Source organism: Herpailurus yagouaroundi, unplaced genomic scaffold, assembly GCF_014898765.1.
Source record: "Herpailurus yagouaroundi ecotype Mexico unplaced genomic scaffold, PumYag 198, whole genome shotgun sequence".
Classification (NCBI taxonomy): domain Eukaryota; kingdom Metazoa; phylum Chordata; class Mammalia; order Carnivora; family Felidae; genus Herpailurus; species Herpailurus yagouaroundi.
The window spans coordinates 20,875,620-20,893,839 of record NW_024412429.1 but is presented as its reverse complement, the minus strand read 5'-3'; the positions used below and the strand labels follow the sequence as shown (position 1 = coordinate 20,893,839).

The window sequence follows — 18,220 nt, the reverse complement described above, 5'->3', positions numbered from 1 at the left end:
TATACTTTCAAAAATCACAGTTGGTAGGATAAAAGAATCTGAGGAAAGCTAATACGGTGCCATTAAGTTTATAGACATTTGTACACCAACATTCAAAAAGAAATATTCTTAACTGACATAATGGGCTTGTAAAAATCACATCTAAATTCTCTCAGGAGAGATATTATTTATACTCTAAAGCCTGGTATTACTAGATATTAATAATCCCAAGTAAATGCCATGTTACTATACCCTTGTAATACCTTACGTAAATCTATATATGCTATATTTCTGTATGATTACCAAATAAACATGTTAAACTGACAAAGTCAAATTACTTAGACTTGATCTTGTGACTGGAAACAATAAGCAAAACTATGCACCTTTAACGAAAAACATGGGGTTATTCTAGAAACATGTTTTTACCTATCACTTAAGGAGGAACACTGCTCAAGCATATGTAGCACTAAAGCTTATCACCTAACCTTTGGCCCTATCTTAAGATGGAGGGAATTTTTGCCTTGGACGTAAAAGTGTTATGAGAAAAAAAGAGAGATTGTAGGTAAATGCCTTTGAAAGTGTAAAGTGTTTTATAAATGCATATGATATTTATTATTATTTCACCTGTTTTCCCAGCTGCCGAGCACAAATTGGACAAGGTTCTGGATTAATGCCTCCTGATGTTTTATCTTGAGACTGTTCAAAAAAATAAAAACTAGGTTAGTTGCATTTTAAAACCTGATATGCATTTTATAATTCATTTATAAAAGTAGATGCTGGCAATTTCTATTTAAACAATCTAGTAATTAAGGTGATTTAATAATATATTATTATAGGTGCCTGGGTGGCTCAGTGCACTGGTGTAGTGGGTGAGCACTGACTTCAGCACAGGTCATGATCTCAGGGTTCCTGAGTTCAAACCCCGTGTCAGGCTCTGTGCTGACAGCTTAGAGCCTGCAGACTGCTTCAGATTCTGTCTCTCTCTCTCCCTCTCTGCTCCTCCCTAGCTCACACTCTCTGTCTCAAAAATAAATAAACATTAAAAAAAATTACTTAATACTAATATTCCCAGGTTTTACAAATAACATTCAAGGAACAACAACAACAACAAAAAGGAAATAAATTGCATTAAAGTTTGTTAAAAGTTATCATATTACTATATATGTGACTATTATAGCAGGCAAAATGAAAAGCACAATGTGATATAAAAGGTAAATTCTCAAAATTTTATTTTCAAGCTAAATTTTGTTATAAATAAATATGTATTATTTTAAAAAATGTAATTTGGAATTCTGAAATAAAGGCTCCTTAAAAACTGGAAAGATAGTATTTATTCTGTACATCCACTGGGTTTGTGATCATAGACTTGGGAAGAGGCAGCATTTATTTACAGGTCTCCTTAGGTTTCTTTTCAGTATCTTTTGTAATCTCATTAGGGCAAAGCAAAATATCTTTGATTTGAGACTTATTTTGCCTGGAAATTATACTGAAGTATAATAGTTCTCTTCAAAATCTCTTTATAACTATTTCAAAAATTTTTGAGCTTCAAAAAGGTCACCAAATTGTCAGGTTTTAATGCTGAGGAAACCATAAAAGAAAGTAAATGACTCACAGATCAGTGAAGTTGTAAGTCTGTGGTTTCACTGACCAAATAAACATTAAAAAAAAAAATTATTTTTGATTATCCTTTGACTTTTGCAAGTAGTTAAAAAAAAAAAGGTAAATTGTGCATAGATTCAGCAACTGAATGTGTTCAAAACAATTCCTTTAACTTAAATATAAGTATTTTTTTAACAAGCTGAATTATTCTTTTTTTCTATTTGTTGATTTTGGTTTCAGATAACATATAACAAACCACCTAAAATCTGAGTGGCTAAAATAAACATGAACTTCTCATGATTCCATAGGTCACCTGTGTGCTCTGGGACTGGATGGTGCACTATGGTGCCATGTTGATGTCTAGAAGCCAGAAGACTAGCTAGTCTGGAGAGAGGGCTGAGCTGAGGTTTCTGCTCCTCAAGAAAGATAACTTGTGCTGCTTCACATAGATTCAGAGTTCCAAAGAGCAACAAGGTTGGGAAAACTCTAATGTGCACATACTTTGCAAATCTCTACGCTTGTGTCACATGGCCAAAAGTCAGTGTGGGAGTTTATCCACAGGCATGCATATAATAAAGGGCATTATGTAGCATTCTGTAAATAATTTATCATAATTTACAACATCTCTTCTCTTTAGATTTGAAGTACGATTACTATTTTTCCATAAAGGGCCTGGTTGGTTCAGCTGGTTGAGCGTCTGACTCTTGATTTTGGCTTAGGTCATGATCCCAGGGTTGTGGGATTGAGCCCTGCATCACTCTCTGCACTGAGCGTGGAGCCTGCTTAAGATTCTCTCTTTCTCTCTGCCCCTCTCCCCCTCTCATGCATGATCCTTCTCCCTCTAAAAAAAGAAAAAGGGCCTGGGTGTAAATACTGTAGGCTTTGTGGCCATGTGGTTTCTGTTGCAACTACTCAACTCTGCTATTGTAGCATGAAAGCAGCCATAAACAATATGTAAAGGAATGAGTGTGGCTGGGTTCCAACAAAACTTTATTCACAAAACAGGTAGTGAGCTGGATTTGTCCCACGTATGGTACTTTGCAGATCCTGACTTAAAGTTATAAATTTCCTCTAAGCACACCTTAGCTGCACATTGTCACATAATTTAAAAAAAAAAAAAAAAATTTTTTTTTTAACGTTTATTTATTTTTGGGACAGAGAGAGACAGAGCATGAACGGGGGAGGGGCAGAGAGAGAGAGGGAGACACAGAATCGGAAACAGGCTCCAGGCTCTGAGCCATCAGCCCAGAGCCCGACGCGGGGCTCGAACTCACGGACCATGAGATCGTGACCTGAGCTGAAGTCGGACGCCCAACCGACTGAGCCATCCAGGCGCCCCCATAATTTTTAATTTTTATTTTTGTTCAGAACGTTTTCTAATTTCCATTGTGACCTATTTAACTCACGGGTTATTTAGGAGTGTGTTGTTAATCTCTGAATATTTGGTTCTTTACCTGGTTATCTTTCCATATTGATTTCTAGTTTAATTCCTCTTTAGTTAGAAAACATAATCTTGTATAATCTTAATCCTTTAAGAATCTTAAGAGTTGTTCTTTGAATCAGCAGAAGGTCTATTCTGGTGAGTGTTCCATGTACTCCTAAGAAAAGCGTATTTTGTATTTGCTGGGTATTACTGGTCTGTGTCATTTAGGTCATGGTTGTTCAGTGTTCAAATGTTAGATATCCTTACTGACTTTTTTGTCCATTTTTCTAACATATGGAAGAATCTTGTAATAGTTTAGCTCTGCTTACCTTCTTCCTCTGTGTTACAGTTATAGCTTTCAGAATTCTGTATATGATGTATATCCTATACAACAGTACTATTGCTTTGCAGAGTCAATATTCTTTTTTATTTACCTACATATTTACGCTTACTCTTAACCTGTGTTCCTTCCTGTAGTTCCCTTCAAACTGGGATAATTTCCCTTCAGTCCAAAGAACTCCCTTTAATATTGGTTGTGGTGTGAGTCTACTGGGAAGGAGTTCTTTCAGTCTTTATCTAGAAACATCTTTATTTTACTTTTTGTTTACTTAATTTTTTTTTTTTTTTTTTTTTTTACATTTATTTATCTTTGAGAGACAGAGAGAGACAGAGCACAAGTGGAGTAAGGTCAGAGAAAGACGAAGACACAGAATCTGAGGCAGGTTCCAGGCTCCGAGCTGTCAGCACAGAGCCCGACATGGGCTCAAACTCACAAACCGTGAGATCATGACCTGAGCCGAAGTCGGATGCTTAACCCAATGAGGTACCCAGGCACCCCTTTGTTTCACTTTTTTTTTTTTTTTAAATTTTTTTTTTTTCAACGTTTATTTATTTTTGGGACAGAGAGAGAGCATGAACGGGGGAGGGGCAGAGAGAGAGGGAGACACAGAATCGGAAACAGGCTCCAGGCTCCGAGCCATCGGCCCAGAGCCCGACGCGGGGCTCGAACTCACGGACCGCGAGATCGTGACCTGGCTGAAGTCGGACGCTTAACCGACTGCGCCACCCAGGCGCCCCTGTTTCACTTTTTAAAACAGTATTTTAAAGATGTTCTTCCACTGTTATGTTTACACAGCAAAGCTATGGAAACGTGGTAACAGTGGAATGACATCTTTAAAATGCTAAAAGAAAACAGTTTCCCTGTGTAGTCAACAAGGAGAAGGTATACAGTCACCATTTTTATGGTGCTACTTTGGAAGTATTATTCTTTTTTTCTCCCAGTTCTAGTTGCTTAGTTTTTTTTGTTTTTTGTTTTTTTGTTCATTATTTTTGGTTTCTGGCAGATTGATTAGGATACTTGTAGGTGTTTAAAAAATTATTTATTCTGTTTGGGGTTTTCTGAGCTTCTTGAATCTGTAAGATATTATCATATTATCTTTCAGTTTTGGAAAATTCTTAGCCATTATTTATTCACGTTGCTCTAGTACCATTTTATCTCTTTCTCTCCTGGAGCTTCAATTACATGTATGCCAATCATATGACTTGTGTCCCACATCTTTCACTTTATGCTGCTCTTTACTTTTATTTATATGCTTCTTCAAACTGGGTATTATTGGTTGAACAATACTTGATTTCACTACTTCTGTCATTTTGTGTCTGGTGACCATCCAACGAGTTTTTAATTTCAGGTACTGGATTTTGCCATTCCAAAATGTCCATTTGATTCTACTGTATATATTCCAGTTCATTTTATCTATGTTGTCTAGCTTTTCCTCTCTTTAATGTATTAATCATAATTACTTTAAAGTCCTTTCCTGCTATGTCCACAATCTGGATTATTTATAGATCTGCTCTGACTGTCCACTTATTACCTTTTAATTACTGGTCACATTCTCCTGCCTTGCACATTTCTTGGAAATTCTTATTGTGTGCTACATTTCCTAGTTTGTTTATATACAACAAACTGAGATACAACAAACTGACAAAATTAGATGTTATTTTCCTTCACAGGGATTACCCCTCCCCCAGTAGGCAGTTAGGTTAAGGGGTGAGTGGCTACTCAATCCAATAAAAAACTGAGCTGGTTTTGGGGATCTGTTTTAAGTTTAGTTAAAAACGCAGGCCACTATGGTTTCAAATGTCTCAGTGGTTAAGACCTGTTATGTTCATTGTTGGCTCCTTGCTCTCTTGGGGACGAACTGTTTCCTGAGTGCTGTGAAACTAAGATTTCACTGTGTATTTCTACTTCAGGCCTAACTGTCAAGTGTCACTTAGCAAACGAGTAAAGTTTGTTGTGCATCTGAGGCTCCTCTAGGTTCAAAATATAATACTAACTCACCTGGCCATCAAAAGTACTACTGATTTCTCTTTCTCCTGTTTGAGTCCCTCTGCAATACTGACCTTAATCTCAGTCTGTACCCAGGTATGGCAAATGTTTTCAGGCAAGACAATGGCCAGCAATCTCAGCTAACCTAGAAAGAGCTCTTCCTTTCCTAGAACGTCATTTCACTCAACCTTTTTGCTTCTATAGGTCTCTACTGTCTTTAAAAACAAAATGTTACTAAGGTAATGGCAAGACATCACTGCTATTCCCATATAGAAGTAGCAGTCCTCAAATAAATAGAGTACTAAAGATATCATGTGGTTGCTTAGTATTCAGAAAATTTCTTCTGAACAACTTATTTTTTTAACTGAGATAGTTGACACATATTAATTTCAGGTGTACAACACAGTGACTCAATATTTATGTACTGGAGACCTTCTTTATGCTTTGAAATCTTACTGGAAATTTACCAGTTTTCTCTTACTTGATACTGAAAACTGCTGATCAACAGTGTAACACGTTCATCTTTAAATTTCTTCAGAGCTCTTAAATGTATACCGCTCTGCTTTAAGTGATTAATTTATATTTTATTTCCCAAGTTTAGTTGACTTGCTAACTAACATCTTCTTAAATCACTATTTGATCAGTGCTTATGATCTGTCTACATCAAATTACATCAAATCACATTAAGTTCCTTGAGGCCAAGGACCAACTCTGTCTATCTCAAACTCCTACTATAATGCATATACGTTAAATGGTGCTCAGTAAGTCCCTGCTGACTGCCAGAAAATTTTGAAAATTTGTTTAGTTTACTATTTTTATTTACTTTAACTCAACACAGTCACATAAAATTGGGATTATACTCCATTTATAGTTTTATTTTTTGTTTAATTTTGTTATTTTTTTCTCTCAACTTTCTTATTTTGAGAGAGAGCGCGAGTGTAATGTTGTAATAAATATCCTCATATCTAATTTACCCCCCAAATTTCTGTTTCAGGAAAAGTTCTAAGAATTACTGAGTCAAAAGATATGAATTATCTAAAATTGTTAATACATGTCCAAGTATTTTCGGGAAAGGGCTATATAAATTTATATTCCCATTGGTAATACACAAAATATCCATTCACTGCCCTTTCACCACTGTGGAGTGTTAAAGATTTTTTTTTGGTTTATTTATTTTTGAGAGAGACCAAGAAAGAGCATGAGTGGGGGACAGGCAGTGAGAAAGGGAGACAGAGAATCTCAAGCAGGCTGTGTGCTGGCAGCACAGAGCTCGATGTAGGGCTTGAACTCATGAGTCATGAGATCATGACCTGAGCCAAAACCGAGAGCTGACACTTACCCCACTGAGCCATTCAGGCGCCCCTGTGGAATGTTATTTTAAAAATCTTTCCCTATTTGGTGGCAGGAAATGGTATGAGCTTAATTTGATTTTCCTTCACTTACAGATTAAATGTTTTTTTCTTATATTATTAGCTGAATTGGGTTTTCTAGGCAGATTATATATTCTTACTTAGAACTTTAATTAAAACCCATTCAACAAATCGATATCCTGATTTATATCCTATAACTAACAATTACCTATTTCTTTGTTTTGACTTTCACATGTAAAGTGTAGAAATCTAACATTAAAAAAACTCACATTTAGGAACAGGAAGAAATTTTTTCCAAATGTTATTTCTCTAGTGCTAGCATTTTGCATGAGACCGACTTTTAAGTTTTCTCCCATCTTTTTTCTCCTGCCAGGATAACAGCAGTCATCATAGTAATATTAGTAATAATATAATAATATTAATAGCAAAGACCTAGTAAGTGCTTAATAAATTAGGAACTGCTCTAGCACTCTTCCTATATTAATTTACACAGTCCTCAAGAAAGTCCTGCAAGATAATGTTGTTATTCTCATTTTACGATGGGGCAAAGTGAGGTAAATAACTTAAAGACCTACATGTAGAAAATAGTGCTGTCAAGAACCAAACCTGAACTGTCTGGATCCCAAGACTATCTTCTTAGCCACCGTGCTGTTTTACTTATAATGAACGTTCAGCTTTTCATTTTATCACCACTGGGATTTACAGATCCACTTAAATGTATTTTGTATCAGTTTTCAGGACCAACTCTAGTCTACCGCTTTCCTTCACTTGTCCTATCCAAAAATCTATTGTATCTCTTTCTGGAAGGTACTGTCAAAAGCTATTTATTCTCACAATCAAATGGAATTACATTCATCAATGTCCAACACAGTATGTTGCTCACAACTCAGAAAATGTGTTTTGAATTACATTAAATAATTCATTGTTATATTTTCTGATTTAGTAGCCTTCCAAACATTTTATAACTCCAAATAACAAATTAAAAATCTATTTATGTATTAAGGAATGCATGTGTGTATATATACCTATATATAGACATATATATACATCTATATATAAACATATATGTATAGATATATATAGAGAGAGAGAAAAAGAGGAGAGGGAGAGAGATTATACAATGTAATCTTTGCCTAGAGGTATGTTGTAATACTTCCACTATTCAAGGTTTTGAACTACAATCTGTTTACATTCTTCTATACTCTACAGTACACATCCTTTATAGAATCTGTATAACACAATATCATCTGTTGTGATCTGTGTAGCTAGTGTAGATATAACTTGTGTTCTGATACAATTAACACACACAAAAAAGACTGATTATAAACAAAACGCTGTACCATTAATTGTGGGACTAATAGATTAAAAGGAAAGAGTCACTAAGGTTTACAGGTATACAGCATGGGAAAAAGTAGCATCTTTTAAACACAATACCTTCTCCAAGTTAGTTAGGTAAAGAAGCTGCCCAAGTTTCTTCTGAAGTTGTGATGTAGCAACAGCTTTATCATTTAGTAGTTTTATACGATTTTGTTCTACCTAAAAAAAAAAACAAACAACAAAACAACTTCTTTACTGTCTCTTAGAAAGATTTTATTCTATTAAACATGCACAATTCTTCCTCAGTAATTTAAGGGTGTCCTATTTAAGCAAATCCATTGACATATGAAAACTCAAATTTGCAAAAACGGATACTAGATATTTCAAAAGGGCATCTCTCTCTCTATATATGTTGCTCTACAGAAGACAAACTTCAATAAATACGAAGTTTCCCCATAAACTTGAAGTTGGATAAAAATCAACCCAAATTCTATTTATGTACCATTTTTCAGTAATACCCATGAGATAAAGAAAAACTAAGTGATTTGCTGCTTTGGTCAGAGCAATTTTATGAAACCCAGGCAGCCTCTCCCTGCACACACACACACTCATATCCCCACCGCCACCCCGTCCTTCTTTTGCCCAGCAGAAAATAGCAGACAGAAGATTATAAAAATAAGAGGAATTTGGTTACACAGGAAAAAATTACAATTCATGGTTTAAAGGCTGACACAGAAAAAAATGAGTATTTCTAAGTTTAACTAAGGTATAGTCTCCAAGCTTTAGAAAAGCAAAAAGATTTAAAAGATAAAACACATACAAGAAATAAAATTATAAAGGAAATAATATTTTAAATATGGGAGAGAAAAGGTTGGAAGAGTCATTTTTTATTCCTGGGATATAAAGAGAGATTTATTAGAAGTAAGTTATTACTATCTGTTCATCATTAACAAAGGAAAATTGCAAAAAGAGGTTTTTTTTTAAATGTTCATTTATTTTTGAGAAAGCACATATGCATGTGCGCACGCCTGCACACATGTGAGCAGGGAACAGGAAAAGAGACAGGCAGACCGAAGATCTGAAGCGGGTTCTGTGCTAACAGCAGAAAGTCTGATGGTGGGCTTGAACTCACGAACCATGATATCAAGACTTAAGCTGAAGCTGCACGCTTAACTGACTGAACCACCCAGGGGCCCCGCAAAAGAAAAGTTTTTGATTGTTCTTACAGAAGCTTTTTCTATTTCTGAAAAAACTGAGGCAAGAACACAGGTCTAAAAACTGACTGAGACCACCTTAAGATTCTGACATACAGAAGGTGCTCAAAAAAACACAAATATGCAATCTGGAGAGAAACAAACAAACCAAAATAGTAAATTCTACGCATATGTTAGATAGGATATTTCTCTCCTTGTCTTTTTTTTTTTTTTTAATTTTTTTTTTTTTAACGTTTATTATTTTTGGGACAGAGAGAGACAGAGCATGAACGGGGGAGGGGCAGAGAGAGAGGGAGACACAGAATCGGAAACAGGCTCCAGGCTCTGAGCCATCAGCCCAGAGCCTGACGCGGGGCTTGAACTCACGGAGCGCGAGATCATGACCTGGCTGAAGTCGGACGCTTAACCGACTGCGCCACCCAGGCGCCCCAACTCCTTGTCTTTTTTAACCTACAAAACCAATCACTTTTATATGGTTTAAACTAAGAGCAGAGATTAAACGCATTCTTAAAGAAGAGATCACTGCCTTGACTCTCTCTTCTATGGGCCTTGGATTTTTGTGACACTTATTGGCTGTGTTCTTTTCTGTGATTTACTTGCAAATTACCTCATGTGGTTCAATGATATGAAGAACAGGTGGGTTGGGCTTTGGCTCCCTAGGATGACGTACTCTCAGTCGTTCTGTAGCCATTGCAAGTTCATCAATAGCAGATACACGATTCCTTAGAGCCATCCAATATTCATGAAGCAACTGAAAGAAAACACAAAGACAGTGGTATTTAATGCACATAATAAAGATTGGTTAAAACCACCGAAAAATGCCATATCAAAAGTCTTCAGTGAAGTCTAAGACATACACATTTTTTCGTTAAGTTGTGTCTAAGACACAAGCAATTTTGGGGCCATTTTTTAAGATGAGGACATATGACGAATAACCTCCATAGGCCACAGAATAATACGGTGTCTTTAGAATCTTAGAAACAGAACACCCAAAGATATCTTGGTGGCACCATAGATCTTCGTAGGTCATTGTTAGCCTGGTGGAATCTTTATTTTTTTAAGAAATATTTTTATTATAAACTATTTCACATTTTCAAAATCATATATATATATGTATATACATACATATGTGTGTGTATATATGTGTGTGTGTGTATATATATATATATATATGAGATAATGAGACTACTAAAATACACACACAACTGAGTACTCAACATCCGATTTAAGAAAGAGCAATACCAATGCCTTGGTGAGCCTCTGTGCTCCTCCCCAACTGTATCACTCTTCCCTCACATATTCTTCCCTCATCCCTACAGTGGACTAACCACTGTTCTGAACTGGACTCCCTCTTCTGTACTTTTCGCTGGAGCTATACTAATCTACGCATTCTTAATAATTTGGTTATACATTTTTCTCAAATTTATGGAAATGTATCAGTGTAAAATCTTTGATATGCTTTCTTCACTAACATTATGCTTTGAGGTAGACCCCAACTAACGTGTATCACAGTAGCTTATTAATTTGCATTGCTGTACGAGAGTTCAGTCTGCAGTGTTACAGAGAAAAAATTCACAAAGATCTGAGAAAACAGACATAGGAGGTCATCAAAACAAGCGCAGAGGAAAAATGCAGGGGCAATTGGATACTGTACAGAGTACTGTCTTCTTCCGATCACTTGCTATAATTAACTATGTTAATGTGCTTTTGCATTTAGAATAGTAATGTGAGAAGAAACAATTTACTATGAATCAATGATTTCAACTATAAAGGTATTATCCCCCAATTTACCAAACATATAAAATGACATTACAGACCACATATTTTCTCTTTCTGGATAGAAATTATTATCTTGCTTTAAAAGTCAAGACCTTCAGATTTTTAAAGAAATATATAAAAGGAATTATAATATTATAAATAAAACTGTTCTTTCATTTCCTCACAGATTTCACCTTCAAAGCAGGATAATGGATAACAAATCCAAATATAAAGAATAATTCAAAATCAATGAATTTTGGAATCTCATTTCAAGCAAAGTTGTCATATGACAAAATTATCAAAATATAAACATAAAGGGTCACTTTCTACTTTATCAACTGCAACGGTTTCCAGTGGTGTAGGGTGAGAAATATTTACTGTGTTCCTCAATCTTCGAAATTATTGGCGTTTGGTTATTACTCACAGAGCAAAAGCAAAACAAAACAGCAAAAAAACACAAAACTCTACTTTCACAGAATTGCAGTGTAAGATCAAGCTAAGAAGAATGAAATACTTTCACAGCTAAATTATAAGGCTTCATATCAATTTCATTTTAATAATGACTTTCTTTTAGTAATTTAATATATAGAAGTTCCTTATTTGTTCAGTACTATTGTATTTATTATTCTTCATAACAACCATTACATTTTAGGGAAAGAGAAATTATGATACCTCAAGTCTCTGAAGCAGATTTTTAAAAACTGAAGAGAGAAAAATAGTAATAATATAAAGAAGAAAAATTCTTAATATTGGAAAAAATATTAAACTACTATACCTTATATTCCTTTTTCCATGCTTCAAAAAGATCCATTGAAGTACTTCCTTCATCAATGAATTCAACATCAAATCTATGTGATTTTGCAAATGATAGCAATGCTTTCATAGATCGCTCTGTCTCACTTACTGCCCACAAACCCCGGCTGGTGGTGGGTATTCGATCATCCACCAGTCCTTCTTCATCTTCTATCATCTCCTCAAATATTGCAGTCTGGCCTTTCACTCTGAAAACAAACGAGAACAAAACAACAGTAACTACTGTCAGTGGGTAATGAGCATGGTAAAAGTCCTACTGGCAGAGCCAATCGAGTAGCAAGGTCAATAACTTTTCATCAATAACTTTCAATATCATGTCTACAAGATCATGCCTTCAAGTCTTTGGGAAACTGCAGCAATTCTGAAAACGCTGGAGGCATAATAATAAATTTGTCCAGTGTCTTGACCAGCAGTCTGACATCATAAAAAATGGATATAAAGTTCAGGCTAAAATCTAGCTATGAGAATTACCATAATATAAAACACAAACTACCACCACCACCAACCATGGAAAAACAAACACAACAAAATGATAAGATGATCTCAAAGTACACTGTTGATCTGTTTATTTAAGGTGACCAGAACTTAGCCTTTTCTCAATTTCTGTTTGTAAAATAGGAATAATTTTGCTATACCATAGCTATTATGATTCACTGGGTACCTTAATCCTTGACACGGGATGAAAACTTCAAATTTGTGTTGGAGAAAGTATATTGAAAACTAACCTTTTATAGAACTCTTACCATGTACTATGCTAAGCAATTATGTGCATTTTTAAATTTAATATTCATAAACAACTCAATGAGGTAAGTGTTGTTTTTATTATCATTTCATGAATGAGGATACTGAGGCTTAGAGAGGTAATCCGCCCACAATAGTGGGGAGGGATCTGAGTTACAATGTGTTGGACTTGAGAATCTGTCACTCCTCTAAACTGTCCCTCCATCACACATTATTAGATGACATGAGTATTTGGAAATAAGTTTTATGTAAGTAAAACTGAGCATGTTAAATGATCACATGCAAAAGTTTACTGAATTGATGTAATTAAAGAAAAAAAAAAAAAAACACAGGAAGGTTCCATGAGGAAAACACAGTCTTATAAATCAAAACACCAAGTCTTATAATGGTTTCACTTTCCTGATGGTAATCAGAGAACTCACGTGTGGGAAAACAGCTTTGATTCATACTCTGTGAACAATTCATCCGCCTTACAAAAGACACAACTGAAAAAGAAAAAAAATGATCAGAGAAATACTTGCAAACATAACAACAAGGTAATTTCTAAAAGAGGCTTATTAGTATTTTATATTTCACTTTTTCTTTACAACAAATAGGCCATTTAAGAAAAAAAATTACAGAAGCGCCTGGGTGCCTCAGTCGGTTAAGAGTCGACTTAGCTCAGGTCATGATCTCGCAGTCATGCTTCAGATTCTGTGTCTCCCTCTCTCTCTGCCCGGGCCCCCCTCCCTCCACCCCGTCTCTCTCTCAAAAATAAACGTTAAAAAATATTACAGTTTTCAGTATGTGGTTCTTGAGAATTTTTTAAAAAGTACATTAATAATACATCTCTTTCTACTTTTGTCTGAATTTAAATGAAGAAACTTTTATTAGATGAGCAACTGTTCCTTCTCTCAGAAGAACGCTAGCATAATGGAGTGATGCCATTTCACTGCATGACGTCTCCTGTCACCTACCAGTTGAGAGGAAGTCTGGTTGGTCGGAGGTGGCAGATTGTTGCTGATTCAATAACATTACGAGATGGAGGTCCCTCCAGGTTTTTTACAGCCTCTCTTACTAGCTTCTGGAATTTATTCAGCTCTTCCATTTGTGTTGTAAGTAAGAACTGAAGACCTCTGCAGTCATGGAACCTGATTCACATCACCAGCATCACCACACAAGGCAAACAAAAGAACAGTGGGTCAATTTCCCCAAATTCACAAAATGATCGTCAAAGTGTCAAAGAAATTGTGCAACATTCTACGTAGCCTACCTCGAGTGAATTTACTTTAGTAGCATGTTCAATCTACTAGGAGACAAGGTATAACAACATTGGGTTATTTACTGTAAAAGATACCAAAATTCCGATAGTCCCTGTCCTCAGGACCTAAAACAGAGTCTGCAAAATCTGTCTCTGCCTCAGGTGTCTTTGAAAGACCAAGATTGCCACATTTTTTCTTTTGCCAGCATTAACTGGTTTACTACAAATGTCCCTCCTGAAATTCTTGTTTTATACAGAGAAGGAATTATAGGATGAAAAATAAAGAGAAAAATTGAAAAGAAGAAAAACAGCCAAGAGTTCTATTCCTTGCTACAAAGAGTTTACAAATATGTACACACATATATATATATATGATATGTGTATATATGTATGTTATCACATATATTTATATTATTTACATATATATACATTTTATTAAGCATTCACTATATGATGTCAGGCACTTTGCCAAGCTCTTTCCCTATATAATCTCAACAGATACTATTGTGCTCATGTTATGGATGAAGCCTAACGAATCAAAATAATTTAATTAAAGTTAAAAGTTATCATGTAGCAGTTAGGAGTTACACCCAAACACAATGCTCTTAACTGTTTTTGATAAACTGAGTAAAATGTGCTAAGGAAAGAAATGTATGGGTGTGTATGAATGGGTTTACGAAACAAGAAAGAAAGCCTAGAATAATAAATCAGAAAATGAAAATACAAATTGGATTTGTTGGCTTAAGAGTATATCCTTCTCCTTCCTAAAATGCCATAGACACTTTTCTCCAAATTGTTCAAAAGAGTCCACTCTCCTTTCTGAAGGCTTCCTCAGTATTTTACAACACTAATCGATATTTCTTTCTGTCCATGGAGTTTATTGAGAATATCATTCATTTTAGTCCTTTGTCATCTTCAAGTTTTTACACATACTCATATTTCTCAAATTGTTCACGGGTTGGTCTTCTCATTAAGCTAATATTTAGAAGATAAGAATTAGATCGTATCTTTAAAAAATATGTAATACTGAGGCGCCTGGGTGGCTCAGTTGGTTAAGAGTCAGACTGCAGCTCAGGTCATGATCTCACAGTTTGTGAGTTTGAGCCCCGCATCAAGCTCTGCATTGACAACTCAGAGCCTGGAGCCTGCTTTGGATGCTGTGTCTCCCTCTCTCTCTGTCCCTCCCCTACTCACACTCTGTCTTACCAAAATGAATGTTAAAAACAAAATAAAAAAAAATTGTAAAAAATATGTAATAGATACAGAACAGGTGCTCAATAATTTCTAAAAGAATTTGCACAGGGATACAAGAACACAATTAGGTTAGGTATCAGTATTATTCACAAATTACACAACTAGGGACTAAAAAATGATCACAGATCAGCATTTAACAGTGTTAGCTATATTCTCTATTGTAAATATTTTAAGTTAAAAAGAACACATAATAATAACATTATACTAAACGGTATGCACTATTCTAAGTACGCAAGCACCTTGCATATATTAATTTACTAATCCTCACGACAATGCCGTGTGGTTTTATAGATGAGGAAAATAAGGCACAAAGAGCTTCAATAACTTTCCCAAGGTCACAAAGCTAGTACGTGGGGGAGTTGGGATATGAACACAGGCACCCTGACTCAAGAATCCACCTGTGCTCTTAATCACTAAAATTTTCCTTTCCTAAGAAGTGTTAAGAAGCAAACATGAATAATTCGACTCTAAGACTCTGATCTCACTGAAAAACACAGCAGCAGTGCTAAAATAATCTTTGAATGTATATTTAATATAGAAAACATTAACTTACCTAGAGGTAATGTAAGTTATACATTTAAAAATTTTTAAATTTTATTTCCAGTATAGTTAGCATACAGCGTAAGTTACACATTTGGAAGTGTTTTCTTACTTTCTATTGATGTCTAATGTTTCTGAGAAAAATGTGTAATAAATGGTATGTTTTACATTACCTATAGGTCCCATTATAGCCCTGGGACCTACTTTTAACAGGACTATGTTCACATATACAGGGATTTGCAACATTTAAATAGTTTCTATGTGATTTAAGAAAAAAACCTTCAAAAAAATTTTAATATTTTCTTATCAGCTAATTCCACAACGCTGGCAGAACACATTTGTATATAGCTCTAAAACTGGATAAAATGAATCACGACTTAAATGACAACTTATCCTGGAATGGTGACTCTTGGGTTTAAGAGAGAAAAACGAAGTGCAGTGAAGAGTATAATGTCCTGCATATATCTCAGAAATGAAGCCGTCAAGTTCTGTATGGTGAAAAAGAGGATGACTGTACCTCTGAATTAGTAATGGAACATGGAAAATGTAGTAGGCATTTGGAAGGGCTTTTATTTTTTTTTATTATTATTTTTTTTTAACGTTTTTTTATTTATTTTTGGGACAGAGAGAGACAGAGCATGAACGGGGGAGGGGCAGAGAGAGAGGGAGACACAGAATCGGAAACAGGCTCCAGGCTCCGAGCCATCATGGAAGGGCTTTTAAGAGAGTAAAAGAAAACACTTTAAAACGTTTTAAAGATATTCTTATGCTGAAAACTAACACTAATCCCAAGGCTGACCTTATACTGGGATATGATCTGAGAAGCAATAAAAGATCCTCTCTCTGTCCCCTCCCTAGAATCAACAGTCCTGCCACAACATCTCAATTCCTCACATTAGACCGACATTCCTTTGGGTTAAACCATTGAATTATTTTTGAAAAAAAAAAAAATAACTTTGGTCTTTGGAAAGAATTATTCACCATTTCTACATCAAGAGCAATAATGCAACTTACCTACAAAGACTCTGAAGAATGGTGAGCGTTGATGAGAAGAGAGAAAGATGGGGGAGACCGAAGGAAACTCTAGAACACAAAACCTGGGCCCCTGTGGTGCTATGATGGTTATTAGTCTGTGAGGCTGAGTTACACAGTGGAAGCATGAATGCCTTACCTCAATTCTCCAAAACAAAGTCTATTTCAAGACTTTGCTTAGAGTTGGCTTTGGGTGTGTCCAATGAAGATACAAAGAATATACTTTAAGTATATTAAAAAACAAAAAAAGCATTAAAAAGGGAATATTTTAAGACGAGTCATATATAGAAAACAGGTTTCCTTTTTCAGACTTATATCTAATGTTTTAGTTTGAAATCTACTCTTAACAATATGTAAAATCCAGATGTTCGTAACCACAGTATGTTCTGATATTTAATTGCACCTCTTAACATCAAATGATCTGAATATTTGGGGTCACTACTCATAAAGTTATTCTATTCTGTACTATTTCCTTACTTCTCTGACATAGAAAGCTTCCCAGTTTGTTGCTTGTAGTGGCTGGTTATTTCATTTCGCACTCGCTGAACAAGTTCCTCGTCAATAGAGAATTCTATTGCTCTGTGGATCACATTCAGCCACCAAGGAGAATTTGAATAAATCTGTAAAAAAGACAACAGCTGATCAGTTCATGTTTTTTCAGTACTATGTTTTTGGGTTTTAAAAAAATTTTTTTTAACATTTATTTATTTTGGAAAGACAGAGACAGAGCACTAGTGGGGGAGGGGCAGAGAGCAAGAGCAAGAGCGAGAGACACACAGAATCTGAAGCAGGCTCCAGGCTCTGAGCTGTTAGCAAAGAGCCTGATGTGGGGCTTGCACCCACAAGCCATGAGATCATGACCTGAACCCAAGTCAGATGCTTAACTGACTGAGCCACCCAGGCATCCCATTACTCATTATGTTTCTGTCACTGGGAAAGGTGCTGTGAAAAAAATCAAAGGAAACAACAGCATGCTACTTTCCAAGGAATTATAAGGAAATATATATAGACTGTATACTCTATATATAATGGGTGTGTACTACCTTTGCATACATAAAGAGAATACCCACCTGTCTCCTGACTACTGTGGATAAATGAGAATTTACTGTATATATACTTGTGTAACAAAGTTGTGCTAACAAAATACATTATCAAAATGAAAACTCAGTATTCATTGTATATATTTGAAAAGGTGGCAGGTCTCTTTCTCAGCATAATAAAGACATCCTGCTAATCCTCAACCAACTGAACTAGATTCTACTCCATAATACTCTGGTAACTGGCAAAATTATATGCCTGAATACTAAATAATTAATGCACTAGGAAGAATAAAATGTGGAGTAACTGGTTAGAATAAAAAAGACTTGTGTGTTCTGTGTAGCCTCCTCTTCAGGCTTGCTACTGATTTCATAAAAAAAAAATTTAGAAATGACAAATGGCACGTGTTCCATAAGAAAAATACCCATGTTTCTAATGTTCTGACATCTTAAAAGATTTTGTAAATATACACACTAAGATCAGAAGGAGGTGAGGCAAGTCTTTACTTTTTAAAAAAAAAAAAATTTTTTTTTCTTCAACGTTTTTATTTATTTTTGGGACAGAGAGAGACAGAGC

At 35.3% G+C, this 18,220-nt stretch overlaps 1 protein-coding gene across 4 annotated transcripts in view; it reads right to left on the bottom strand.

Moving 5' to 3' along the window:
- The window catches only part of SHPRH (SNF2 histone linker PHD RING helicase), a 96,026-nt gene that overhangs the window by 28,008 nt on the left and 49,798 nt on the right, over nucleotides 1-18,220 (bottom strand). For all 4 annotated transcript variants that reach the window (XM_040448941.1, XM_040448942.1, XM_040448943.1 and 1 more), the window contains 7 exons: nucleotides 17,084-17,226; nucleotides 13,497-13,670; nucleotides 12,963-13,025; nucleotides 11,762-11,987; nucleotides 9,836-9,979; nucleotides 8,132-8,233; nucleotides 604-675 (listed from right to left, as the gene is read on the bottom strand). In XM_040448941.1, the coding sequence (XP_040304875.1) occupies nucleotides 604-675; nucleotides 8,132-8,233; nucleotides 9,836-9,979; nucleotides 11,762-11,987; nucleotides 12,963-13,025; nucleotides 13,497-13,670; nucleotides 17,084-17,226 (924 nt within the window). The remainder of the gene's footprint in view (nucleotides 1-603; nucleotides 676-8,131; nucleotides 8,234-9,835; nucleotides 9,980-11,761; nucleotides 11,988-12,962; nucleotides 13,026-13,496; nucleotides 13,671-17,083; nucleotides 17,227-18,220) is intronic.